Source organism: Rhinichthys klamathensis, unplaced genomic scaffold, assembly GCF_029890125.1.
Source record: "Rhinichthys klamathensis goyatoka isolate OS25496 unplaced genomic scaffold, OSU_Roscu_1.1 h1tg000210l_1, whole genome shotgun sequence".
Taxonomy (NCBI): domain Eukaryota; kingdom Metazoa; phylum Chordata; class Actinopteri; order Cypriniformes; family Leuciscidae; genus Rhinichthys; species Rhinichthys klamathensis.
Genome location: NW_026606735.1, coordinates 303,113 through 330,924, shown reverse-complemented (window position 1 = coordinate 330,924; position 27,812 = coordinate 303,113). Strand labels below are relative to the sequence as shown.

General features: G+C 39.1%; 1 protein-coding gene across 4 annotated transcripts in view; it reads right to left on the bottom strand.

Annotated features, from left to right (window-relative positions):
* Positions 1-27,812, bottom strand: part of wscd2 (WSC domain containing 2) — a 67,169-nt gene that overhangs the window by 25,197 nt on the left and 14,160 nt on the right. For 3 of the 4 annotated variants that reach the window (XM_056263801.1, XM_056263800.1, XM_056263802.1), the window contains exons 2-3: positions 2,961-3,075; positions 765-1,636 (exon numbers count right to left, since the gene is read on the bottom strand). In XM_056263801.1, the coding sequence (XP_056119776.1) occupies positions 765-1,191 (427 nt within the window). In that variant the 5' untranslated portion in view covers positions 1,192-1,636; positions 2,961-3,075. The remainder of the gene's footprint in view (positions 1-764; positions 1,637-2,960; positions 3,076-27,812) is intronic. The other variant, XM_056263803.1, reaches the window with a different exon arrangement.

Below are 27,812 nucleotides of genomic sequence, written 5' to 3'. Positions count from 1 at the left end.
CAACAGCAGAAGACCCCACCGGGTACCACTCATCTCCACTACAAATACGCGCGCGTGTAAGTGTTTTAAAAACATTATCCATATAAAACCTAATTTACAGACAATGCGCTATTAAATAATTTACTTATGGTTTGTGATGCAGTTGCTGTCAGATCCAATACAGCTGACTGCTTCATCCTTCAACAAAAGTTTCTTTCCAAACTGATTTAAGTGACTGAATGCCAGTGGGCGGGGCCTATAGTGTGATGATGTATAACTATTCATCAATGTCTTGCTTTGGGGGCAGTCATATACAAATGTATTTACCCGTGTGACATCACAGATATTAAAATTAGCTGTTTTTGGAGCTTGATTAAATAAACGCTTTTTTTTTTTAAATAAAGAAGATGTTATAAGCTATGAAACTAGCAGGATGTTTTAATGGTACAAAGACCTTTCATATTAGGTATACAAAAGATTAAGGCAAATTTGATTTCTCATGTCATGACCCCTTTAAAGATGTTGAAATATATTTTACTGAAAACAAGACAAAGATATTGATAGTGAAAATTATTATTTTTTTGTAGTGTAGAATTAACAAAGTTGGACTAGTATAGAAATACATTGCTACTGGTTTGTCCAAAAGTCTTTCTATACATTGTTCTCTAAGTTTTGGTTAACATCAGGTCATTATCTACCACTATAACTGGTCAGGATGGTCTGTCTATTTCAGAAGTTAAACAGATGTTAAATTTTTGGTGCCATGGTGAGGGAAATGTTCCTACCTCTGCCATCATCCATCTCTTTGGTGGTTCTTCCTTTGGCTCCATGGCTCCAACTGCTGGTATGATCGACTCCTCTTCTGGCCCACTCCGGTGCATCCTGTGCTCTATTTTCCTTCATCCATGGTGGTCCAAATCTCCGGGGGGCTCTCCGTGTCTCCTTAAACACCCTCCCCAGGAGCACCAGACCATCAGAGGTAGAGCTCCCACCACCTGTGCCGCCCCCACCTTCAGATATAAGTGGGTCACGGCCGCTTCCAGAGGCGCTAGTGGTGGAAGTATCGCTGGAGAAGCCGGAGTGGAGAAAAACAAGGCTGCCGGCGGTGAGGTAGAGGAGGATGAAGGTGAAAAAGCGTACCGGTTTACGCCGGAAATAGCGGTGGATCTTCAGCAGCGTTCTGGCCATGATGGGCTCTCGAGCCACACGCATTGGCCTTTGATGTTGCACAGAAACATATAAAATCAGAGACAGCACCTTCCTAAAACGTTCATTGTACTGCGAGTCCCTTTGAACCACTAAAACGATTACCTAACTAGGAAACAGTAGTTGTAAAGGTGACGGTACTGATGTTTAACACAGTTTGTCCATCTGTTACGGACCCGAAGACACTTCCCCAGCTTTCAGTCTCCAGGAACGCCGTGTGTCCGGTGTCTTTCTATGTCCTCAAAGACACAGCGATAGAAGAGACCGGTGCTACAGCAGGGGCCATGTTGTGAAAGACGAGTGGCAGTGAAGACTGAAAGATGATATTGCCGTGGCGACGCTTTCACTCCTGTTATCGGACTCTCGCTCTCCAGAGGCCTTGTTTCTCACCAAGCTGTCCGTCAATCAAACGCAGCGCTGATTCATTCCTGACTCAGTCCTCACTCACAGACTGAAAAACATAACATGACAGATACTGAAAAAGAAGTAAATACTGATGAGGTCTCTGAGCAAAGAAAAGCACTATATCTGAAAGCGATTAAGGGCATAGAGCTGGAATTCAATAACATAATGCAGCAGATTCATGAACACCCAAACCATCAAACACAGAAGCGAGACACTTTTAAGTGCCCGGCTCTGCAGTGAGCAGAAATGTGCCAATAAGAGCCTGTACACATTTACGCAACAGCTACACTGAAAAAGACAGAGGCTGGTCATGTCTTAATTATGTCCAAAAGCTGTTTGGCTTGAGGATGTTTGTCTTTTTACAGATATTTCTAGACGATAAAGCTGATATTTATTATTAAAATGTTCATCTTGTGATTTAAAGAACATATTTAGGACATTAAAAGAGTCATTTAAAATGCATTTGTTCTTCTGTTTATCTCATATTTTCTCGTAACAAAACTACATCAACATCACATCACTCAGGGATACACAGTGCCAAAAACTCATTCATTTGCTTCACAGAATGAAACAACCAAAAATGTGTTTCACACAGAGGAAAAGAATTATGTGTCACAATGATGTCATAATCTTACTTCTTAGCACAGTATTAAGTAATAAGTAGCTTTCCGAACACTGCAATTTTCCTAAATATTTTTCACATTTTCCAGTAAAAATATCGAAACATCCTTAAAATAAGATTAATTCGCCTGAGAAAAAATGCAAATGATGCGTATTCAGATCTTAATAAGTCAAGTCTATTTTTAACCATAAACCTCACAAAAACTGTTAGATTTAAAAACAAGACTTCCTGTGTACATTTGTGAATTAAAAAAAAATATATCTACAGTATCTTGTTTAAAGGATTTTTAGATATTTATACTTGAGAATTTACTCGAGAAACAAAACTGGTATTAAGACTTTGTATTTAGAGAATATATCTTGAATACAAATGTATTTTTCAAATCCATTTGAAAAATATTTGTACCATAAATCTGAATGTAGTCAAAACACTGAGGTAACTGCTAACTAAAAACAAGTCTTATTATCTGACACATTTTTTCTTCATTAGTAAATTAACTAGTTTAGATATTTTTACTAGAATTTTTTTTACATTTTTTTTTAGAAGTAGTCTATTCCAGTTCTCTCAAAAACCCCAGTGTCCACAGTGGGAAAAAACATTCAGGCAGAGTGTTTAAACAAGCAGTCATAATCAGCCTCATTCTGAGGGTAACGGAAATTTCCGTAGCTAACATCTCACTACAGACTGCGTGAATGTGCATGTGAGAGTGTGTGTGTTTGGGCACACAATGACCCAATGTCACCGTTACCTGACCCTTGGGCTCCCACCTGCTGCAGTCAGAGCGGAGTCAGGCTGATGTTATCGTGACAACATTCTAAACCAGCAGCACACAGACTTCATTCAGCGTAGATATAGCTCAGTTCCTACAGAGAGGGGAGGGAAAGAGAGGGAAAATTCATTTAAATTCATGTTGCACACCAGGGTGTCAAGGATTTCACTTAGTGTAAGCTCTTTTTTTTTATTTGCCTTAAGCACATGTTTTTAACTTTGTAGACCCAGACCTGTGTGTGTGTGGTACAACTCATGACTGCTTGGAGACATGGGCGTCTCTGTGACATAGTAAAGAGTGCAGATCAATTAAAATAAAGACACTAATAATAAACTATTCGATCTAAGCATTGAGGCCCCAGATATAAAGTACACTGGCCCACAAAAGTCACAGTTAAAATATATGAATGTTATTGCATTCAGTAGCAAAATCTCAAAACAAATGCCATTTATTTTAAAGCAAGGTACTGCAATTCAGAGGAGGCACACTTTTCAAGCAAAACATTTCACAAAAATAAATTTGTTAGGTTTTACTGTAAATTACAAAACAGATACACTAATATAAAAAATGAAGACAAAAATATTTGATTTTCTCACTGTCAAACATTAATGGAACATGTTCATAGTTAATTCTTTATATTTAACCTTAACACTGATATCTACACACAGCGTTATTAACTCGGAGGACATTCTCAGGGTAGCAGGATATTTAAAAATGGACAAAAGTGGTTTGACCTATTCTTTGAGGTTTGACCAGATTGGCATTCTTTGATGGATATTTCTCACATTCACACCAAATAAGCTGAAAAAGGTTCAGGAGGAGAGACTCGTGGGCAAACCATGTCAGAATTAATCTTGGCTGCTTGAGTTAAGGGCTATGACCTCAGGTTACAGTCCACAGGCTTTTCCATAAATACCCACTCCATTACTGCTAGAGGAGGCAAGCCACTGCGCATCAGCACACAGTGCCATTACAGGCCCTTCCTGCACATGCCCAACTGTAAATAAAAAATACCACTGCTCCTGTGGGACCACCCACGCTGTCACCGTCGCATACAGACTGTAAACCTTCAGCTTCACTCCGAGTCTTTAAACAAGTGCAAAACTCTTTGTTTTCCCATTTGACTGATTGGGCAATAGAAGTAATAGAGTCTCTGAGGTCAGGTGGGGAAAGTCCGTGGATGTCTTTTCACACTCTCCGCCCAAGCAGTTCACACAATGAGGAATTGTATTTTGGGTTTTGTTTTCACATGCTAAACTGTCAGAAAATACATGTAAAAACTGTAGCTGTAAAATAAAAATAACCTACGCCAAAATCACAACATTTACAGTAAATTAAAGAAACATTTCCTTGAGGAAAACAAATTTTTGATAAAGCAACAACAAATGTTTCCTATCATAAATTATGTTAAGTGACTCTCTCCACATGTGATTGTGGTTTGGCCACAGTTACGGTTCTGTAAAGAATACAGATGGATGTCAGCAAGTTGCCAAGAGATGTGGTTATCTACCAGTGTTACAGGAGGAGGTATATTTTGGTTTGCATATTCTGAATTTGAATACTAGATGTACATGAATGGACACTGCTGATTACTGGACTTAGTTTTTGCCTGGTGAATGATTAGATAATTAGATATTCAAATATCGAATTAAAGGGGTCATCGGATGCAAAATTCACTTTTATATGGTGTTTGCATATAAATGTGTCTTTGTAGTGTGTGGACACAACCACCATACAATGAAAAAAATCCATTCACTCCTTTTTTTTAATCCTCAAAAAGCCTAAACACTCTCAGTAATCAAGCCGTTTGGATTTTCTGAGCAATATGATGTCATATTGCTCATGCTCCGCCCACGACCACTGATGGACTGTCCCGTATTAACATATTTCCGCCCTCAGCCATGTTTATAATGTCCACCAAGGTAGGTTGCCAAGGCAGTGCCACCGCGGAAGAGAGGGGTGGGGTGAGCAGTTGCTCATTATCATTCAAAAGAGACATGCACCGAAACAGGTCGCTGTGGACAGAGCTGTTTTTGAGGAGGTAAAAAGGGTGTTGTTTTACACAACCATTGAGGAATTTTAACAAACTTTACATGAAGACCCTAAAGAATCATACCAACTTGTGGAAAATGGGCATCCTGTTAGGGGTAAAGGGTTAAAGACCCAGGACCAGATATGATGAATAAAGACCCGGAGTCAGAATTATAATAAATTAAAGAAAAGATTTACTGAAGATAGTTTGCAGTTTCATCAGCAGAAGTCAGCTTCAAGACTCACACAGGAGTTCGTAGGCCGCCCCCTTACAGTGATAAAGATCACAGCAATTATACCATTCACCAAGGTCTAAGCTACGTCCATAGATTATGCAGCTGACACTCAGACCCTGAAGTTTAGGCACGTCATGACCTTCCAGGTCGCAGAACATGTCGAAGAAAACAAGTCAGTCAATCTCCCATAATGCCAGTGGTTCCTTAACCTGCAACCAAGAAGACTAACACACACACACCGACACACAGCTTTTCCAAGGTTGGATTTGGCCAGGCTCTAACTATAAACAGGAGAGTCGTCTCAAAACATCAAGATAATGCATTCTTTCTCTCAAGGATAGCTAGACTTTAGTCTAACTGGAAAATAAGGCTTTAACAAAGAAATTGTCCCTTAAACTATTGGCTTCAATGACCCCTTTATGCTTTAACACTTTGAAGACATTTCTCAAACACAAAACAAGTCCCCATTTCAGTTCTGGTAGCCGGGCTAAATGAGCAAGCACTTCCTGCATTCAGATATCAAATACAGACATTAAAGAATAAATGAAAAGAACATTTCAGTAATCACACTGGTAACTTCTATAACAAAGTAAAATCTCACAAGCCTAGAGAAGTCATTCAACTCATTTGATATTTAGAAGGAAAAATATTGATTAATACCTTGATTATAATCACTCATTCATTACATATACATTGAAGCAGCAGTGGATTCCAATCCACCCCCTTCAATCCGATGACCCCTTTAAAGATAGGGTAGGCAATTTCGGAGAGGCTAGCAATAGCAAGTTAGCTTCGAAAGCATACGATCCAACCATAGACAGTATAAGAAGTGGACAGAGCCATCTCATTGGAACTCAGTTGAGACAGTTGAAGCCCATTTTTAGCGATTTTTGAGCACTTCCGTTCCTGACGCGCAGACTCAAACCGACTCAAACTAAGCTTGATGACGTGCGCAATCTGTCTGACAGACGTGAATCTTCTAGTAGCTGTGCGTGAAAATTGCCAACGTTAATCTTGCAGAGACGGGGAACTTGAGCAAAGAGTTCTTTGGCGTGAGTGAGGAGGAGTAAGTATTCCGCTGCTTTTATGGACTCATTATCTATGGGCTTCTCCCTTGACAGGACGTCCCCCCGATTGCCTGCGAGCTTCTCCTCCTGTCTGTACGGTAATTTCTGTACAGCGCGACAGAGAGTCGAGTGGTTATGACGCAATCGTTAGCCTATTTTTACTAAATCTGTTTCTACGGGGCCATAATGTAACATAGAAGGTAATGGAGCCCTTTATACATTGTCGTGTTTCTTTAGAAATAAATCATGGACAAATGGAGTCTTTAAACGCCTCAGATGTAAAGTTATTCGCTGTCAAAGTGACGCCAAAATGAATGGGAGTCAATGGAAATGCTAACGCAAGTGAAGTTCTGCTACAACATGGCGGCACCCGGCCGGCTTCAACTTCCTGTCGATGGATTACCCCCTTGGATCCAACCCTCCCTTGAGAGCAGCGGCGGCGCCAGGGGGGGTCTTGGGGGGTCTCAAGACCCTCCCAAAAAATGCTTTGACCCCCCATTTGACCCCCCACCCCCTTCCTGATTAAAAAATATATATATCCGGGATAAATATTTAAAAATGTTTATCTTCAAACTTCGCAGAACAATAATAATTAATAATTTATTCGACATACAAAATATATAAGAATCACGTTCCCTCTAAGCTGCGTGCGTGCGCGGTCGTGCACTTCTGATGCCGCGGCCGCGCAGAAAAGAATAATATGCCACGCAGAGGACTGACGCGAAATGTGTGGAGAAATCCATTTGATTGTATTTGAGAAATAATTGCAGTGCTCAAACTGGTGAGTGCAGTTAACAGGTTTCAAAGAAAGAGAATGATGTGAGCGCGTGTGATTGGCAGTGAGTCGTGTGTGCGGACCAAATATCTCAATACGAGAGGCGACGAGAAACGCAAAGACATGTGAAATAAAATCACAATATCATGTTTTAAAGAAGAGTGGTTTAATTAAAGTGGTGGAAATAACAGATGATGGACACAGAACGGTAACAATTACACACCCACCCGCGTGCAAACTCAAAATACATCATTAGTTTACATAGATTTAAATAGTTTCAGGCATGGTTAGATTAGGCTACTATAAAAGAGTTCACATATTCACTTTTCTTGAAAATATTTAGCTATTAGATCTAGCCATTTACAGTAAATGCTTCAGTTTGTTTTCATATTATAATAATATAATATGAAAACAAATTGAAGCATTTAAACTGATATATTATATCACTTCAAATACTTCAATTCATTTTTTTATATTATATTAGGCCTATATTTTATTATATTATAAGCCTAAATAAAGAATCTCACAAGGGTATTGTTTAGGGCTCATTGCCATTAAAAAGTTTGAAACTCCCTGCTAAAGAAAATATAGGCTAGGAAATTCAGAAGCTATAAACAATCATTTAACTTTGATGGTTTAATGCTGCCTGTACAATTAATTGACTGTACAAAAACACTTTATGGTTTTCCTAAACCATCTCAGTGTAACAGCTTAATTTTCTTTCATAATATATTATATTATTGTAAAGAATTGAACTGTCCTGCAGAAGATTTTGTAAATAATTTTTCATAGGATTTCTTAGTAAAGACTGGAAACAGAGGACACCGAGGAATTGGAGGATGAGGAGGATACTATTTTGTAAATATGTTTTCTGTCATGGGTGTGGCTATGGCAATTAAAGTTCGAGCATATTGTTTGCAAACTGCAATTGATTAATTAATTAAAAACAAAGTAGTTGATATGCTATGTTGTTTTTGTTGTTAAGTAGCAGCAATATGCAGTTATTAGCCGTGTCCACTGTATTTTTTGTTGGTTTTCATGAGACCCCCCTTGAAATGACCAGGACCCCCCCATTGCCCCCCCCCCCCCAATCAAAATTGTCTGGAGCCGCCACTGCTTCAGAGTGTCTCCAAACCCACGCCTCCTTCAAAACACATGAACGCCCACAGCAGATTCTGCAAAGCGTCACGAGAGATGTCTTTAAATTACCTCACGTCTCAAACCACATAACATTACAATAATAATGAACGTTAACAACTTACAGAGCTCTTACTTGCACCACATGACTGCTGCAGATTCATTTCGGTGTTGATAGTGTTGACAGAAACGAACAAATCTGATGTGAACAGCTCTGGGCAGAACGGGTTTCCATCTCGTAATTACAGTTACGACATAGCATGAATGCAGCATAAGAATGCAATGATTGGACGAACATTGTTTGGTCCTGAGACTTTCACAGAAAATATATTTAAATTTTTAAATATTTAGACCACTTCTATTATTGATTGCTGTCAGGAAGTGAACAGTTTCAACCATTATAACAAAAAGTTTTTATAAAACAAATTGCCTACCCTACCTTTAAATGACATAAATGGTCCTGTCCCAAATGGCACTCTAAGCACTCGCGGTCTTCATACGAATCCGCACTTTCGTGAAGTAATGCCACTTTGACCGTTGCGAAGAAGTCTGCTGCGGAGCTCGCATCAGTGAGGACTCTGCAAAAGTGCGCATCAAGAGCGGATATCGACCACTCACAAGAACCCTTCCTTTAACCTAAAATGACAAGTGGGACAACCCTACGGTCTCATGGACTTAACGGACACGTGCACGCAGCAGCCATTGTAAGTTCACAAGACCGAAAAATGCATATGAAGTGTGCCATTTGGGACAGGGCCAATGTGTATTTGCTGAATGCTAGTAAATTAAAAAGTATAGTGTTTGACTTTCTATTACTAACAATATAAAAGCAAATGCTATAATACTTTTGTATGCTATTTATTTTATTTTATTTGTTTAATAACATATTAGACAGAACTGTTAAACAGAGATAAACTAATGAAGACAGAGAATGGGAGTGCTGTGCGTTCAGTCTCTGGTGTTCTCAGTGCTGTCAAAATAAAAGTCTCTTTTCCGACACATCGGCCAAACTGAAAAACGTATCCCTAGTGCCGATATATAAAAAATGCTAAATATCGGCTGATATATCTGCCTTGGCAATATATCATTTGTCCACTACATCTTATCAAGTCAACACTCTAGACTCATAGATGAGACTTTTGCAATGCACCACTCACATACACCAGAAAACATCAACATTTAGTTTTATGTTGTTGCTGTCATAAATCATTAAATTAATTTTATTCATTTTAAAATCATTGTATTTTCGCCATTAAACCTTTAAATGACGACAGGAAATTGTGATTGCTGAAATAACCATCATGACACACTACAGAAGCTGATTCTTCTGACTTGCAGAAGGGTAATTAATTTATTTAGGATTTATTTTTGTAGTAGAGATTAACATTATTCTGAGCACACATGAAACTATCTTTAGTTGAGTAAAAAGCAGACATTCCCCAATCCCTGCCAAAAGTTCAGAGCGGGACCTCATGTAGTGTGTTAAAAATGACAGCATCAGCATTTCCCCATTAAAGTACCATGACCCCAGAACCACAGGGGCCCTTCTCTCTGTCTCTCTCTCACTCTGCCTCCTCATGTTTTCTTTGTTCAGCAGCGATGGCTTTCACTTCAGATTAAAGGTTGAATTCCACAGCTACCGTAATGATGTTTACATTCGAATCTACAGGCCGCAAGATCTTGCCATAGACCAGCATTTTTCAAACTTTGACAAGCACTTACATTTGCAATGAATGCCCAAGTGATCTACTTAATATTGCCTTTGTGTATTTAAACTCTGGTTTACTGTCACATTTCAACATATCAGACCATATTTTACTTACTATATGTCATTTTATTTGATATACCACAGATGTGCCATGCCTTCGCCTACATATGTGAAAGTTTACTTTATGCATATGTTCAACAATTGATAGTTAAAAATTTATATTTTATCAATAAGACAAAGAACTAAAACTAGGGCAAACTGTAAAGTTTGGCAAACTACTTTTTCTCGATGTTTCAGCTGATATTTTCCCCGTACTATGGCCTTAAGTTACAGAAGACAGTGCACAGAAAATGAGTGTAGCGTCTCATGTGAGCAGAATATGCCACATATAAAACATTGAGGCAGTAGTGTGCAAGACGGCTTCCCTGGTTACTGTTAATTCATTAATTAATAAACTAATTATACATTAAAAATACATTTATTTTAATAGAAAGGACTTCTTTACTTTGTTAGGAACATGTACCCCAACCTACACCCATGAACTGCACTTGACATCATATCTCTTGACTGGATAAGTTACATGGCTAAAGCCTGTTTTAGGCACACAAAAGCTGCCTCACCCTGCTGTTTTCATGCCAGTCATTTTAATTAGAGGGATGTCTGATCTCTTAGCATGTGCCTGTTACTGGCTCTATGCCCAACTGCAATTAATTACTGGTGTGCCTGCTCAAACGACCTGGCAGCCACATAACAATTTCTCAGTGAGAATCTGCAGGGATTTCCTCTCCTCCATTTGATCCTGCTACTAGGGTTTACACGCCACTTAAGGCCATTTTCCTGGGTGTAGCAGGTGAGAGAAGTGGGCTATCTGAGCGCTCAAGACAACCTCTTTGAGATATTGACAAGTGTGTCTTTTCCCAATACCGTATATGAACTGCTTGTGTGCACTTGAGTTCAGAAAATGGTTTCATACTCTGATGTCAGACTCCCCAAAAAGCAATTTTGCATTTAAAAGATGTCTAATAGCCGTCCAAACACAGCCCAGACGTCTAGGCTATAACAAGGCAAAATTTGGGCTGTCAGTAAAAATGTAATAGATGTCTAACCATAGCTCAAGAATAGACACGCAGGCTACCCATAGAATATGTCGAAGAAATGAAACCAAACACCTCGTAATCACTGTTGACTTTGCTTACATTATGGAATATCATACATCTTGCAAGTTATTTTTGGCAAAAATTACATGTATCCAAATTCAAGGTTATTTTGGCTAGAAGTGGGTTACTAATAGCCGGACAATATCGGGTCTATAGTTAAAGGTGCAGTCTGTAAGAATGACAGCTAGTGGTCGAAATCGGTACTGCAGTACAAATTGTTGTTTCCCCCGCCCCCTCCTCCTCAGACTCGACGCTCACGAGGGTTGCCAGTTTAAAGCTGCAGTAGGGAGTTTTGAAACGTTGACTTAGCCTGAAAATTTTAACAAGCACAACTTACAGGTCCCACCCCCTTGCTCTCTGCTGCGCTACAGCCCTCCCTCCACAGCTCGTCCTCCACAGCGGAGCCTGCCGTGAACGCGCAGGCTAGTAAACAGGGCCACCGATAACAGCGGATAAAAAGTTATATGGCACATTCACTAATAGGGACTCTTCTTCGTCCTAGCGTTTGTCCCGCGCAGGTGCAGGGTCCGCTTTTTGGCAGGCTGCTCTCCATTTATTCCGGTCCGTAGTGTCCTCCGGGGCGACTTGCATGTCCTTCATATCTTGCTTAATCCGGTCCATCCATCTCATCTTTGGGCGGCCACGTGGGCGATTACCGGGTGGATCAAGGCGCATAGCTGTCTTCGCCACTGAGTTGTCATTGCTGCGTGTTACATGACCGTACCAGCAGAGACGGGCCTCAAGCATCTTCTCCGTAATCGGCGCTATTCCCATCCGCTTCCTGACGTCGATGTTCCTGACGTGATCTAGCCTTGTCAGCCCGAGTGACCAGCGGAGCATACGCATTTTCATGGCGTGTAGGAGCTGGCCATGTTTGGCAGTCGCTGGCCAACATTCGGCTCCATACAGGGCTACAGGGCGTACAATGATCTTATAGATTTTGGACTTTAGGCGGATGGGCATTCGGCGATCACATAGCACTCCCGTGACTTGGCGCCACTTTGACCAGGCGGCACTCACACGTGCGCGGACATCCGGGAGGGTGTCACCGTTCGATGAGAGTATTGATCCAAGGTACTTGAATTGTTGAACTTTCTTTAGATCCGTTCCGTCGATGCCAATGGTACCATCAGTCTGAGGGCCACACTCCAGGTACTCCGTCTTTGCGAGGTTGAGTCGCAAGCCATTTGCATCCAGTCGATCTTTCCAATGCTGCCCTTGGTCTTGAAGGTATTGCCGCTCCCTGTCAGCGAGGAGCACATCATCAGCATAAAGTAAGGACCATGGATGGGGCGTCTGGAGGTCCCGTGTCACTGTGTCCATGCATGTGATGAAAAGCAAGGGCGAAAGGGCCGATCCTTGGTGGACTCCTATGTTGATGTTGAAAGGAGATGATATCCCAGCTGTGCATCGAACCACGCTCCTGACGTCTTGGTATAGGAGTTGCACCCAGCTGATGTAGGTTTCGGGAGGCCCAGATGATGTCACTAATAGGGACTAAACGTCAATAATATGCTTTACATTGACTATGGCCTGCCCATACTTTGACTACAAACTTGGTCCTCAAATCATTATGTATTTTGCAATAGCCTACATGTAACTTTATAACGTTGCACTCTTTCTATAAGTTATAAATAGCTAGTAAGATAACGTTAATATAATGGTAACTAACGTTACAGTATGTAAGTAATTATTCTAGTGATATATAATGCTAGATAAGGTGTGCTAGTACATTATTTCAGCAACATGACACGCCAGAATTAGCAGGTTTCAATTGTTGCTTAGCAGAGTGCGTGACATTTTATCTACATGTTATGCGGCTAGAGTTTTGACACCGAGTCAATGGGCTCTGTGTAATTCTTTCTTTTTCGCTTGTTTATCGTCATCGGCCTTTTTCCTTTTACCTCTTTGTTTTATGAGCAGGTGTCACTCGAGAATTGGCAGTTTAGGTTGTTTCTCCGCAGTGTTAATTTTGGCAGCAAATTCTGATTTAGTCTTAGTCTTAGTCTTTTGAATAACACACCATTTAGTTTTAGTCATATTTTAGTCATCTGAAATCTTTTAGTCTTAGTCTAGTCTTAGTCGACTAAATATAATAAGAGTTTTAGTCTTAGTCTAGTTTTTGTAGACCAAATTTAGTCGACTAAATCTACAGTGGACTTAGTTGACTTGACTAAATGTTTCTCCAAAATTTCCAGTCATTGGAAGTATCCATCAGTCTGTTATGGAATGGTATTAAGATTTGAATATGCAATACAGACACAGATTTAACAGTTGTAATACAAAACATGTATTTTATTCTTAATGTCAAAAACACTCACCGTGGCTTTTTCACAAAAGATAATCTCACATAAAATAAGCATACAGCCTGCTGTCCCAGAAAAATATACTTGCTCCCTGAAAAAGATATGCATTCTCCCTGAATGATATGCAATGCATATGACATTCTTTCACGATGAAGTACAATACTATTGAAATATAGTAACTCTGAACTGTGCAAAATCAAAAACTTTAAGAAAAATAAAGAGCAATTCTTAAAATTAATAAAACTATTGTTTGTAATGCCATTGCACAAGGTATCTAAATACAGATAATTCACTCCTGTAAATGTTCACGTACCTCAAGAGAAGTTAAATAACTAGGCTACAATGCCTTACAATGCATTGCTACTCTGTGCAAAATCAACAAGATTTGAACAGAACAGATTAGTGCAATTCTCAAATGTAGAATAAAAGATGTATTGGCTGTAATGCCATTGCACACAAAATAAAATATTCTTCTGTTAATAATTAAAAGTAGTATCAATGAGCTCAACTCAAGACAAGTGAATTACATGCTAAGCTGTGATGTCATTATTGCATGGAACAACAAAATCAGTAACTTTCAAGTTGTGCATATACTACTACAGGAAATGCTGTAAATAGCAGTGAATACAAGTTCTATTTGTTTCTGTTCATTTTAAGGAAAGCACTTCGCTCCAATGTGACCCTTCCTCTGTTGCGCCGTCCTCTTGTGAGGTCACCTGTGATGCTGAATACCCTCTCTGCAAAAGCTTGAGAAGCTGGTATAGCCAACAAGTCTAATGCGAAAGGTTTTAAACTGTGATAAAAACTGTCACTCTTTTCCAGCCAGAAGTCCGTCCCTGTGTCCTCAGTGATGGGATGTGAAAGTTCTTCCTTGTACTTGATAATCTGCTGCCTGATGCTGGTTGTGGAGGTTTTCTGTTTAGGCCTTGTGGTGCGGCATTTTGAGAGGAACCTAAACACCGGCTGCTTTGAGGATGGTGCTGCTTCCTCAATAACCTCTTCTTCTGCATCATCTTCAGACTGGTCCTCCTGGAAAGTGCATTTGACCACATAGTCTTCTGCCTGTTTCAGCAGTTCCTGGATATTTCCATCAGCCACATCAACATTAACAAGGATTTCACAGACAGTTGGGTTGACAAAGCATGCAGCTGCTGCAAGTGCTGAGAACTTTTCATCAGTTGAATCCAAGAGGCAAGCAAAACGCTGGTTCAGATTTGATCTCATTTTCTCTGCAAGAGTGGCGAGGTCTCTGTACCGAGTGTTCTGTGCAAAGTCAGTTAGGTGGCTCAGCAGATCAAAGAGGGCAGGAACCACTAGAGACATAGATGTGGTGTCACTCTGGAGGGTTTTAGTGTGTTCCGCAAAAGGCAGCAGTAGGTCATGCAATGATGAAAGCTTTTGCCACTCACTAGTAAGCAAACTGTCCCATCCCATGTCATTTGTGATTTGACAGACTGAATCTTTGACTGTGAGGAGTCGTGCGACCATGTTGAATGTGCTTGACCAGCGTGTGGGGCAGTCATTTACAACAATAACACCACACTGGTCCAATAACCTCTGTGTTGCAACTGAGGACTTGCGAAAGAGCTTCACCACAAACCTTGCTTTATCGAGGACTCTTTTTACAGTTGTCTCTTTCTGCAACAGGTGGACCACAAGTTGTATGGTATGCACCACGCACGGGGTCCGGTCCATTTCAACATGATGGTACCTATAACAAGAAGAAAAGACAACCAAATAAGTCTAAACCTAATAAAGTGGCTGGTGTGTGTCTGTATACTGTATATATGTAGTGTGATGCAGGGGGAAAATCATTCATGTTATAATCGACTGTCATGTAAAAGAATAAACCAAACATGGCTCACCGCTGTTCATCAATTTCAGAGTCACTTTCCATAGTGGACCCAGGGGAGTCGTCCTCAGAGCTGGTTTCTTCTGCTGTGGTGTTTTTAAAGGCTGCCACCATGTTACTCCCATTGTCCGTTATTACTGTCAGGATCTTCTCCTTTGGTATGGCCCACTCTTGCATACATTTGTCCACACATGCCTTAATAGACTGTGCAGTGTGTGGGTGAGCTACTTGTTCAAGGGCCAACAATATGTGTACAGGTTTACTTTGTTCAACACAAAAGTAGCATGTGCTTATAGCAAGGAATGAGGCTGTCAGTCCTTTTTTTGTCCACAAATCAAGGCCAATGGATACTCTCCGTGCAGCACCCAGTCTCTCTTTGAATTTTTGTCTTTCATGTTCATACTGTGTTTCAATCAAATTGCTCATTTTAGTTTTCTTTGGAACTGTTAGTCTCCTATCCACTATCTCCATCATTAGCACAAAGTCCTCATCTTCAATTGTTGTGAGTGGTAAACCTGTGCGTCCAATCCATCTAGCTATGGCCTGCTCCTTGGTCTGTTGTTCCTTCGATTCAGTTTTGTACTTTGAAGAACTAAGGAAAGCTGTAGAGATGGCCTGCTGCTGGGTTGCACTAGCAGTACTAGCTTTATTTCCACTTGGCCCATGGTCATTTTTGTCATCAGACATCTTCTTTATCTGTGAGGGTGAAAAGGGGAATCAAGTTGTGATTTTTTTTCTTTTTTGCCCAATCTCCTCAGATCTCTCTCTATCTCTCTTTCTTTCTCTCTCTCACACACACACACACACACACACACACACACACACACACACACACACACACACACACACACACACACACACCCTTTGTCCAGTCATATACATTACAACACCACAACATCTACTATAATAGTACACATTTGATTTAATTTGAGGACATTTAATATTTATACTCATATTAATTCAGCGAGACAATCGTCTAATCAATACAGTTCAGAGGTGGTTTCCTTTAGCTTATATTTTATTCCAAGTTTAGCGGAAACACGGTGGTTTATCTGATAAAATAAACTTAGCGTGTCTGCTTACCTTCGCATGTATTTCTGGATGAGTCGTCTGTAAATGTCGCTTCAAGTTGGTGGTGTTTTTCCCAGCGATTTTTGCTCCACACGGTTTACACGCGGACTTGTTGTCCTTGTTGTCATATGTGAAGTGTGACCAGACGTCAATTCTGCGTTTTCGTCCTAGACCTAGCTCTGACATTTCTATTGTTCATGAAAAACGTTAGCGTGTTGGTAACGAGGAAAGCCAACTGAAATCAGCCAAACCTGTGTAACTAAGTCCAAGACTGTGCAACTAAACACTACTAAATATAATGTAATTAAACAACCTAACTGTTGTGAAAACGTTCTGCAAACTCAACTCGTCTTTTGTTCTCCTCCCGTGTAAACTCCTGCATTTGCCGCGGCTTTTTAAAATGGCTGCTGCTTCTGCATAGATCAACCTACCCTCAAAGATTCGCTCTGATTGGATTTCTTCCCATTTGTCCCACAAAAAGAGTAGTTATGATTGGATCTCTTCTCCATTCGTCCCTCCCTAATATTTTCGTCTCGTTTTTATTCGTTGACTAAAGTGTCAGTTATATTTCGTCACATTTTTCGTCATCATATCTGACTTTTTATTTAGTTTTTATTTAGTTTTCGTCTGTGAAAAAGGTTCGTTGACGAATAATTTTGGTCATAGTCTTCGTCAACGAAATTAACACTGTTTCTCCGACAGCTGCAGCACGCCGGCAATCTTGAGTTTGAACGACGGCTCGCGCTGTGCAAGAGAGGGGTGTGATCAGCGCGTACACGAGCGTGATTGACAGTGCTAAGACACTCCTCCTGGCTCTTATTGGTTGTTTCTGACCGGGAGCGTGTATTTCTTGCAAATGGAAATAGGACCACTAGGAGGAGCCAGAGGAGCTTGATTTTTACACAGATTATCTGTCTCATATTCTACTGTCAGGACATAATGACAGTTTTAGCAAATACATTTTTTCAAAAGTTACCTACAGCAGCTTTAAGGACACGCAACAGGAACGAGCACAATTGACAATGAAAGCCGAGGAGACTAACACACTGTAAGTTGATTTATTCGTGTTTTAATATGCTCTCATTCATAGAGATTTTTAGATGGATACCGAGGCTTTTAAGGTTTGGTAGAATCTGCAATCTCTGACCCAGTTAGTTTGCTGGCTGCAATAAGCTGTTTCCTGCCAACTGGCATCCCGGGGTGTCGAAATACTATTGGGTGAACTGGCAGTGGGCGAGATCACACAGACAAAAACATAAACAGACATTCCAACACGGAACCCACATTTCAAAGTAAAATAACTGGCTGTAGAACTGTTTTTCAGAGAAATGAGTATGAACTCATGAGTATGTGATGTTTCCTAGATATCTGCAAACATTGCATGGTATTTTTATGCTTTAGTAGAGTGAAAAAGTTACATACAGCACCTTTAACAGACGGTGAAATGATAACTATTGCTTGCTGGGTCAGGTCTACACCAAAACTAAAAAATTATAAATGTTTTAATTATCTAAACCGTTTTTCTATTGCACTTAACGGCCTTCTGAAAATACATAAAGCTTAAAACAAAACCTAAAAATAACAGTGAAATACAGTACATGTCATGAAAACATGGCATTAAAACTGCATGGTAATGAGATATAGCTGATTAAATCCTAAAAATAGGCATCTAGACAAAAAGGGGAAATATATATTTAGAATGTATTAGACCGCAAAGGTAAGAGAATATCTATGTCTAATTGTATCGCATTGTGCTGACACTGAGAAGCTATTTCAATCAAAATGTCTAAAATCAGCTAATAGTGACTGTGATGCTTCTATGGACAGCACAATAAGAGCATCGGGTTTTACAGGGAAGCTTAAACTGAGGGATTGGAGAGAAGTGCCTCATTGTAATCTTTATAACATTACATAGTCCATTACCCTCAATCCTCATGCTTTTATTCATCTGGGGAAACAGAAGGAGGTATGGAACGCGAAAGGGAGCCAACAAAAATAGGTTGAAAGAACAGTAATCCCATCACATATGTGCTGTACAATAGCACTGATCTTGTGCATGATATTATGTGCATTTGGCAATGCTTGTTTTTCCTCAGATCTCCTTACCAATCCTCACTGGATTATGAGTCCTGCATCTTGTATTAAAACATGTGTAGAGGTCATCAACTGTTGGGAGGGTGTACACTGTACAGCTTTTTTTTTCTTCTTCTTTTTTCTAAAGGATTCACATTTCTATCTATAGTTTGAGCACTAAAGGATAACAAAAAGAGTTTTGCCACATCTAAAAAAAAGATACACTGAACAAGCCAATGAGGCAAATTAACTACATTTGGCTAGCATTATGTTACTAAAAAATCTAGGACAATTTCTTTGAACTGCTAGAAGAGGACTTTAAGAATCTGAGACATTTTTATTGCAATATTGTTCTGAAATGTTTGCGACAACGTCCATCGTGAAAAGCTATATATAATTGTAAACCTAAGGTTATATTTACAGATGAAAAAGGTACTTACTGCACCTTCAAATAACAATTAAATGATGATCAGTTTATTATTTCACAATCAACAATGTAATCACATTTGTATCTTAATTTTTTTAAGGAGTGAATGGTGCTACACATAGCTTTCAAATGTTTGTTTGTTTTTTAATTAATACTTTTACTCAGAAACGATACATTAAAAGACATTTACAATATTACAAAAAAAATCCATCCTGAAAGAAAATGTATCACGATTTTCCAAATAAATATTTAAGAGTATAACTGTTTTTAATGTTGCTAATAAGAATGTTTATTGTGTTTCTTAATTGATGCTTCTTGGTTAATGTTTCTTGATCCAATTCATCATATCAGAATGATTTCTGAAGGATCATATCACACTGAAGACTGGAGTAATGGCTGCTGAAAATTGAGCTTTGTCATGACAGGAATAAATGACTTTTATAAAATATAATAAAATAAAAAGTTTATTGTAATAATATTTCACAATATTACTGTTTTTACCGTATTTGAGCAGTCAAATGCAGCCTTGGTAAGCATAGGAGACTTCTCTTAAAAAAGAAATATATATAATATATATATTTTCAATCTTACCGATCCCAAATTTTAAAATGGTATGAAACTGTCTGTGTCATGCTGTCGCGAGTTGTTGTACACAAGTAAGCGCACAAAGATGAATAAATAAGGTCTTTAATTCAAAAGCACTCATGGAAGCGAACTTCAAACAATACCACAACATTGATGTAGACAGGACAAAGAACAGAAAGAACACAGGGTGTAAATACACAGGGACAAACGAGTTAATTGACAACAGGTGATCAGGGGTGCGTTTCCTAAAAGCATCATTAGCCAACTATGGTCGCAAGTTCCATTGAATTGTGTTGGTAACGACGGAACTTGCGACCATATTGGCTTCGGGAAACGCACCCCAGAATGATAATCAAACAAGCTGAGAAACTGGGTCAAACAGGCAGACAAGGAGGACAGAACCAAAACACAAAGAAACAGAAAAACAGAACATAACTCTTGACACATGCAAGGTGAACTTTGTCAATCTATCTAAAAGGCCTAGCAAATAGAGCTTTTAATGCTTTTTATTTCTTAGACGTCTGCTGGCAGAAAAGTAATCGAATAAATCTAGAAATATCTGACTCATTGCATGATTGCTATGCATCCAAGCAATATTTCAAAAATTACTGACCTGAAACTCTCAAGCTATTCCAATCAAGATAATGAGCATTGAACCGATTAGATATTTTTCTGTTATTCTCATAAAACCCCATATATTCAATGACGCCTCACATAAGCATGGACTGGCCTTAAAGGTAACACTTTACAATCAGGTCTCATTTGGTAACATTAGCTAGTTAACTACATTAAATTAACAAACAAAAAAAATTCTACAGCATTTATTAATCTTAGTTATTGTTAATCTCAACATATACTAATGTTGAGGATCAAACCTTGTATCTGTTAACAATATATGCACTGTGCATTAACATGAACATGAACATATTAACATTAAGTAAGGGATAATGTACATCCAGCCGGTTGTTATCTCAGAATGAACCCCCGACAGGGTGATGAGGAACCCGACGTGAAACGGAGGGGTCTTGCGTCAGCCTGAAGGGGGTTTATTCTGAGATAACCACTGGATGGATGTACATTTTCCCGCTTATTACACAGCTACTTGCCACGTAAGTAAATAATTAGACACAAAATATTGATCTGAGTCTAAATATTTTATTAGCTCTTTAACCGCAAAGCTTCCGTGGAAAGAGCAGTTGCTAGCGTGGCAAGTTCAAACGGACATTTAAGGGATACGGTATGCAGACATACCACTTATTACACAGAATTTCGTCACACAAATAATTATGGGGATACGAGATACTGATTTCAGATAAACTGTTTTAAAATCGTACCTGTTTGTTATGAAACAAGAGAAAGCGAGGCCATGATACTGGATGGCATAATTAAATAACTGTACACAAAATATTGATTCGACTGAGTTTTAATAATTTATTAGCTCACAAAAAACGAAACTTCCACGAAGAAAAAACATTCCTAGCAAGCGCTGCTGACTTCAGTAACCCGGATGAGCCTCTGTTATCTGTTTTCAGGGGTTGTTGGAATAACATACCACTGGACGGCGCGATTGACCAATCAGAATCAAGCATTCCACAGAGCCGAGTAATAACAAAGGTTAATAAATGCTGTTAGAATGTTGCTCAGTGTTAGTTGATGTTAGTTAATTCATTGACTACTGTTAACGAATGAGACCTTATTGTAAAGTGTTCACAATGTATTATTAAATGTTGAAATTAACTTTAAAGCTGCAGTCCGCAGTTTTTCCTCTTTGTCGCCATTTCTGTTCGAAATCTGCAATTGCAGTCATTCGCGGAATTATCAACTTTACGTGAGTTATAGTTCGACACGGCACAGCACGGATGAACACAATGTTTGAGGAGACTGTGAGGCTGTCAGTCACCGCGACCGGTGTGGATACTGGCATTCACAATCACAGATTATTCTTTTTGGAAGTATGACCAACATAATAATTTTCACCGGGAAATGTCATTGAACAAGTAACATCCACTTTTGTTCTGGTTCTGACATTGCAGTAAATCGCGCTGATTAAATCTAAAAATCGCTTATCATCACGCAAAACCGTGCAAATTATACTTTGTTCTCAAATTGTTGTTAACAACGTCAGCATTGCAGTGAGAAAAGGCTATAAATCTCCACCTCCAACATCCTCACACTAGGGTTGCGGCGGTGAGGAAAATTTCCCACCGGTTATTCGACGTGTGACAACACCGGTAATCCCGGTGTCACCGTGGGGGGCGGGGCGGGGGGGTTAAATAGCTTTTAAATGCGTGCGCGCGTTATACTTTCACTTTCGAAATAAGCGTCCATTGGCAATTCAGCGCTGACAATTCAAAACTCGCTGGTAATAAAACTTTTTTTATTATTTCAATATAAAAATATAAAAAAAATTTAATTAATTCAAATAAATATTTTAGCAAAAACGAATACTTTAAAAAAGTCAAGACATCGCGGTGTCACGGTGGGAAAGTGATGTCACCGGTGATGGGGCTTAAAACCGGTAACACCGTCAACACCGTCTATCGCGGCAAGCCTACCTCACACTCAATATAGCCTACTAGCCGAGACTCCTTCTTTATGTGTACAGATGTGATGTAATGACGCAAAGACATGCTCAAATCTCCCGCGGAAATCTACCAGTACCACTGGAATTAAAAACAGTATTACAAGCTTACCGATTTGAATCGAGCTGCAGCAAGCAGATAGTTTTGAACACTGGCTGGTTATGTATTTTCTCAAATATGTATTTTGGATCATTTTTAACCCAAAAAAAGCTACGGACTGCAGCTTTAACAAAGATTATTAAATACTGTAATGTTCATTGTTAGTTCATTAACTAATGTAGTTAACTAATTTTAACAAAATGAAACATTATTGTAAAGTATTACTGCCTTAAACATTTTATAACGACTGCCCGAGGACAGTTTTTTACCATACTTATTACTGCAATTCATATCAGTCATACAACACATTTAGCTCCTAGAACAAACATTGTTTTTTATTACGGAGATTGATGCAAGCTGATTCGATGTACTGAAAAACATCAAGAGATAAGAATAAGGCAACTCAAGCAGTAACAGTCACATGCACACACTCACAGCAGAGTTCACTACGGCAGTGTTTCCTGAGTCACCTTCGGTCAACAGCGTCATTAATTAACTTAGAGGAACAGTCTGTTTTTCCACACTAGCCAAGCCGGAAAAACGCTTCACTGATCTTTCCTCAGAGGAGTGTGGCTCTCCCTTCCTGGACGCTGTTCCCAAACCCCGGCGATTTCCCGCTTTATTTACAACACACACCACATACAAAATTACTGTATTCTTTTTTTGAATGGGTTAACAAAAGCTCACTTAATTTGGACCTTATATTCTTATATAGGAATCATAAACCCTTGGGACACAGTAATATCAGAAAAATCAAAGCACCGAATACAAACAGACAAGCCTGTCCATCTTTAATCTGCCACACGCTGTCCTCAGCATTTCTGAGCAAAAGAGAGAGAGAGGGAGAGGGAGCAACAGGCCAGTTATATGAAAATATTTTTGAGCCTGGCCAGGATGGATTTTATTATCTGACTAATGTCAGTCAAACACCCACCCACACAGACCACCAGATCAGAGCCAAGAACCTTCTGCCTTGATACAGATCAATTCACAGCATAACGCCAGTGCAATCTTCTGCTAAACAAAAACAAATCAATGTACAAATACCAAGTCAAGTTCAACTTAGATCACCTAAGTTCTAAATTACTTAAAAAACATACTTATATATATTTTTTTTATTCAATATGTCCCATCTCCACACACAAGCCCTGAGAAGACGGCACACCCAGACCTCTCTCTCGACGCCACCGGCTCTCGGCTCTCAATTCAACTCCCGTCTTTTATTGCTTTAGTGAGAAACACATGGCTCTCTTTTGATCATCGAGGGTTGTTTTATACTTTTTGGTAATATAATATGGGGTTAGAAGGGGGTTTTATACCTGCGGCATAGGAAATTTTAATACAGAAAAAAAACTGTCAACATGATTCTGATAAAAGGGTATTTTCTATGCATATAATAAAAATATATATAAATTATTATTTAAAATTATATAAAAATTATATAAATAGAAAATATACAAATATTACTAAATTAATATTAGAAAAAAAACGAAATAAAGTCGAGACATTAGGTCTGATAACAACTAAGCATGTAAATCATTTTTACATTATGTAATTGGTTTATCAAAAAACAAACAAAAAAACATCATCTGCTTACATTTAAATGGTACTGTAAATGAGCCTAAGACACAAAGAAGTCAAATGTGACATCTAAACTTTACAGTTACCTCACCTGACTGAGACACTATAATCCTGTCTGTCTTTTGCTACTAAAGCCTCTTAGTCTAGAGTCTAGACTGACTCCTCTCAACAGGTGAGAGAAAACCAGACTCAACCCTGATACATAACAAAATCCCCCCAAGCAAATGATGAAGATAGCAAAGTGTTTTCCTTTAAACATTTTAATATTTCATTACATTTTAGGGGGGGGGGGGGGGGGGGGAGACATTGGTACGCCAATTGCTAAAGTGATAATTTTAGGTATATGCAGCTGAATTTTCACACAAAAACTTGCTATATTTTCTCACCTCCCACCCAAATGATGTCCTTGCCCATTGAGAAGAGAAGAGAAGAGAAGAGAAGAGAAGAGAAGAGAAGAGAAGAGAAGAGAAGAGAAGAGAAGAGAAGAGAAGAGAAGAGAAGAGAAGAGAAGAGAAGAGAAGAGAAGAAGATTGGCTTGCTGAATGAGTATTTAAGTGCAATACCGTTCATTTCAGAGCTCTAGTTAGAGTTGGGTTAGTCTGGTTAGAGCAATGGAACAGCAGGAAGAACAGACAATTGTGTCTCAGGAGAGCACTGTCTTTCAAATCCTTCCTGAGTTGAGAGACTAGGAGAGAGAGAGAGACAAAGAACAAAGAAACAAATAAAGAAGGTTTTACTGAGTCTTTCCATGTTAAAGGGATAGTTCACCCAAAAAAGAAAATTCTGTCATCATTCACTTTCATGTCTTTCCAAACCTGTATGACTTTTTCTTTTGTGCGATACAAAAGGAGAAATTCTGTACTGTTTTTTTTTCCCATGCAGTTACAATGAACAGGAACCGAAGCTGGCAAACTTCAAAAGGACACAAAAGCACTATAAAGATATCATAAAGGTGGTCTATATGAAAGCCATATGATAGTTTTGTGTGTCACTGTTCACTGAAAATCAGATGACATTGCTCTACCTCTCCTTGACAATTGAGAGAAGTAGCCATTTCCAATAGCAATCTCCAATTCATGGACAAATTATTCTTTTGAGTCAGATCTGATTATTTTTTGAGTCTGATTCACAAATGGCTTGTTGACAAATCAGACTGAACAAGCCATTTCTAGCCTTTCATCAGTACTTACTGAGTGTCTGAGTCATTCTCAAGCTGCACATGTAATAAAGAGCTGCTTCATCGCTGACAAACGATAGAAGATATTTGCACGGTCTGTCTCCTACAAATATCCACCTTGAGTGCTCTTTTTGTTTTCTGTATTATAAAATATCCTGTAACTAGGGTGTGAGAAACCTTAAAACTGTTTGACAGATTAGATCAAAAGCTTGATTCATTCACAATCTGGCATTATTAGTTCTAAAAAGCTGTTGATTGGTGAAATATTATCAGGGAAAATATTTTCTTTCAGGATTTTTCAGCAATATTCAGCGTCATTTCATAGCAAAATGGTCCAAGTGATGCCCCTGGAATGATCGTGTTCTTAATTTCAATTCACAGATCTGGTCTCAGTGGGCAAGATTATCAATCAACTACAATATCAATTTTGAAGTATTTGAATACACAGAATCCACTTCTATGGTACTTTTATGATGCTTTTGCAACCTATTTTGAAACTTGAAAGCACCCAATTCATTTTAACTGCATGGGAAAGAGTGACCAGCACATTCTTTAGAATTTCCATTTTTGTATTCCACAGAAAAAAGGGCATCAAACAGATTTGAAATGACATGAGGGTGATATAATTATTTAGTCAATTATCCCTTTAATATTGATGAAGAGTCAGGGGGGAAAAAACAGGGGGAAAAATCAGTGCTCGAAGGCTACACGTGGCTTGCGTACATGCACACAAAAAGACGTCTGTCAGCGCCTGTGAGTGGGTATGTGCTGCAAATGTCCTTGTTGCTGAGCGCCCGCATGCAGCACTGAAGTTTCCGTTCATCCTTTCAGAAACCATTCTGAATATGAATAAAAAATGAGCTGAGAGTGCAAGAGAAAAAGAGACTACGAAAGAGAGCGAGAGCAAGACAAAGAGCTGGTGAGTCTTGAGAGAGTGGGCGGAAGATAAATTGCAGAAGTAGGGTGAACTACGAGTTGAACGGAAGAACACAAACGGGAGGGGCGAACAAGAAGAAAGGTGCCTGCATGAGAAAGAAATGACTGTGGTTTCCTTTGAGAGATGTGGCAGAAAGGCTTGTTGTTGCTAAAATGCTATTATACAAAATAATCTGCTGCAGAAATGTATACAGAAATGTAATACATTAACTGGGGGAAGGAAAACCTCCATCACCATGAAGTCAAGTTGTCAGATCAGACCTGTATGAAGAAGACTTTGGCCATTTTGACTGATTACATGGTCTCTATCCTGAGCTGTGTTCATTCAGGAGGTTTTTTAAACAATGGTGAAAGGATAAGATTCCTCTGTTGACATCACATCACAATTGTTCGTACCCATTACGTCACTAAAAGTCCCCCACCACCACCTGATGTGCAGGAATAGATGTTGACATTCCTGATGTGCCTGACAGCATAGTTTAAGCTCTCATCTTTGGCAGGAGCAAAGTGTTTGATGATTTGTCCAAAGTAAACGCATTCTACAGAGATATGAGAAATGCCTCATACCAGTGTAAGCGAAGACTGACTCATTAAACCACAGACACACTGCCACCACAGAGGTTTACATTTTTTGTAGTCTCAATAGTGTAAATCTAAAATCCTGTTTATAAAACACTGCGTTAATGCTGTTAAACAGACTGCTACTGACTGTTATTTGTACATGGTGACATGGGATGAAACAAGTCCCGACTGCAGGATGAGCTGTGCAGGATGAGTTTATTATTTACCCTAAATCTTAATGTAGCCCTTATTTATGAATAAGGACTGTTAATGGCAAGGGCAAATTTGGGGGGCTTAAAGGGATAGTTCGCCCAAAAATGAAAATTAGCCCATGATTTACTCACCCTGGCCTGAAGCCATCCTAGGTGTATATGACATTCTTCTTTCAGACGAATACAATCAGAGTTATATAAAAAAAAATTCCTGGCTCTTCCAAGCCTTATAATGGGAGTCAATGGATATATTTTTTTGGAAGTCCATCAAACCCTATACATCCGTGATAAAAGTGGTCGAAACGGCTCTGGGAGATTAATAAAGGCCTTTTAAAGCGAAGCAGACGGCCGTACACAAGTCGTGTATGACGTGGGAGTAGCGTAAGCTTTGATGCCTCTCGCTGTTCAAACAAACAGGGCTGATCAAACAAATTCGTCATTATGTTGTGCATCAAGTTCAAGGGTTACTCTTTTGGCGTAAGTCGACTTGTGTACGGCCGTCTGCCGGAAGCTAGTTGTTTTTGTCAATAAGGTTGTAAATATGGATATTTTGCTTACACGAACGCATCAGAAGGCCTTTATTAACCCTCCACCTATGGAAATTCTGTCATTATTTATCATCATGTCCTCATATCGCTCAAAACCCGCAAGACTTTCTTTCATCTTTGGAACACAAAAATTAAGATCTTTTTTAATGAAATCTGAGAGCTTTCTGTCCCTCCATCGACAGCTCAACTGACACTTTGATGCTTCAAATAGTTCATAACGAGATCCTAGAACTAATGCAAATGAATTGAGCGGTTTAGTCCAAATTTTCTAAAGAGACTTTATATGATGAACAGATTGAATTTAGGCTTTTATTCACATGTTAACATTCATCAACTCAGTGACTCACACATCAGATCTAATAAACGGAAGCTCAATCATGTTTGTCTGATATGTGAGAACCAATGAGGTTCATTCTCGTGTGTTACGCATGTTCAGATGAGGTTCTGTTTATGTTCACTGATCAATGTTTAAAACTGAATAAAAAACGAATTAAAATTTGTTCATCATATAAAGCGATCGTGTCTCTTCAGAAAATTTAGGACTAAACCGCTCAATTCAAATGGATTAGCTTTACGACCTGTCAAAGTGGTAGTGGTCAAAGTGGTAGTTTTATAGGTCTATGGAGGGACAGAAAGCTCTCAGATTTCATCAAAAAGATCTTCATTTGTGTTCCGAAAATGAACGAAAGTCTTATGGGTTTCGAATGACA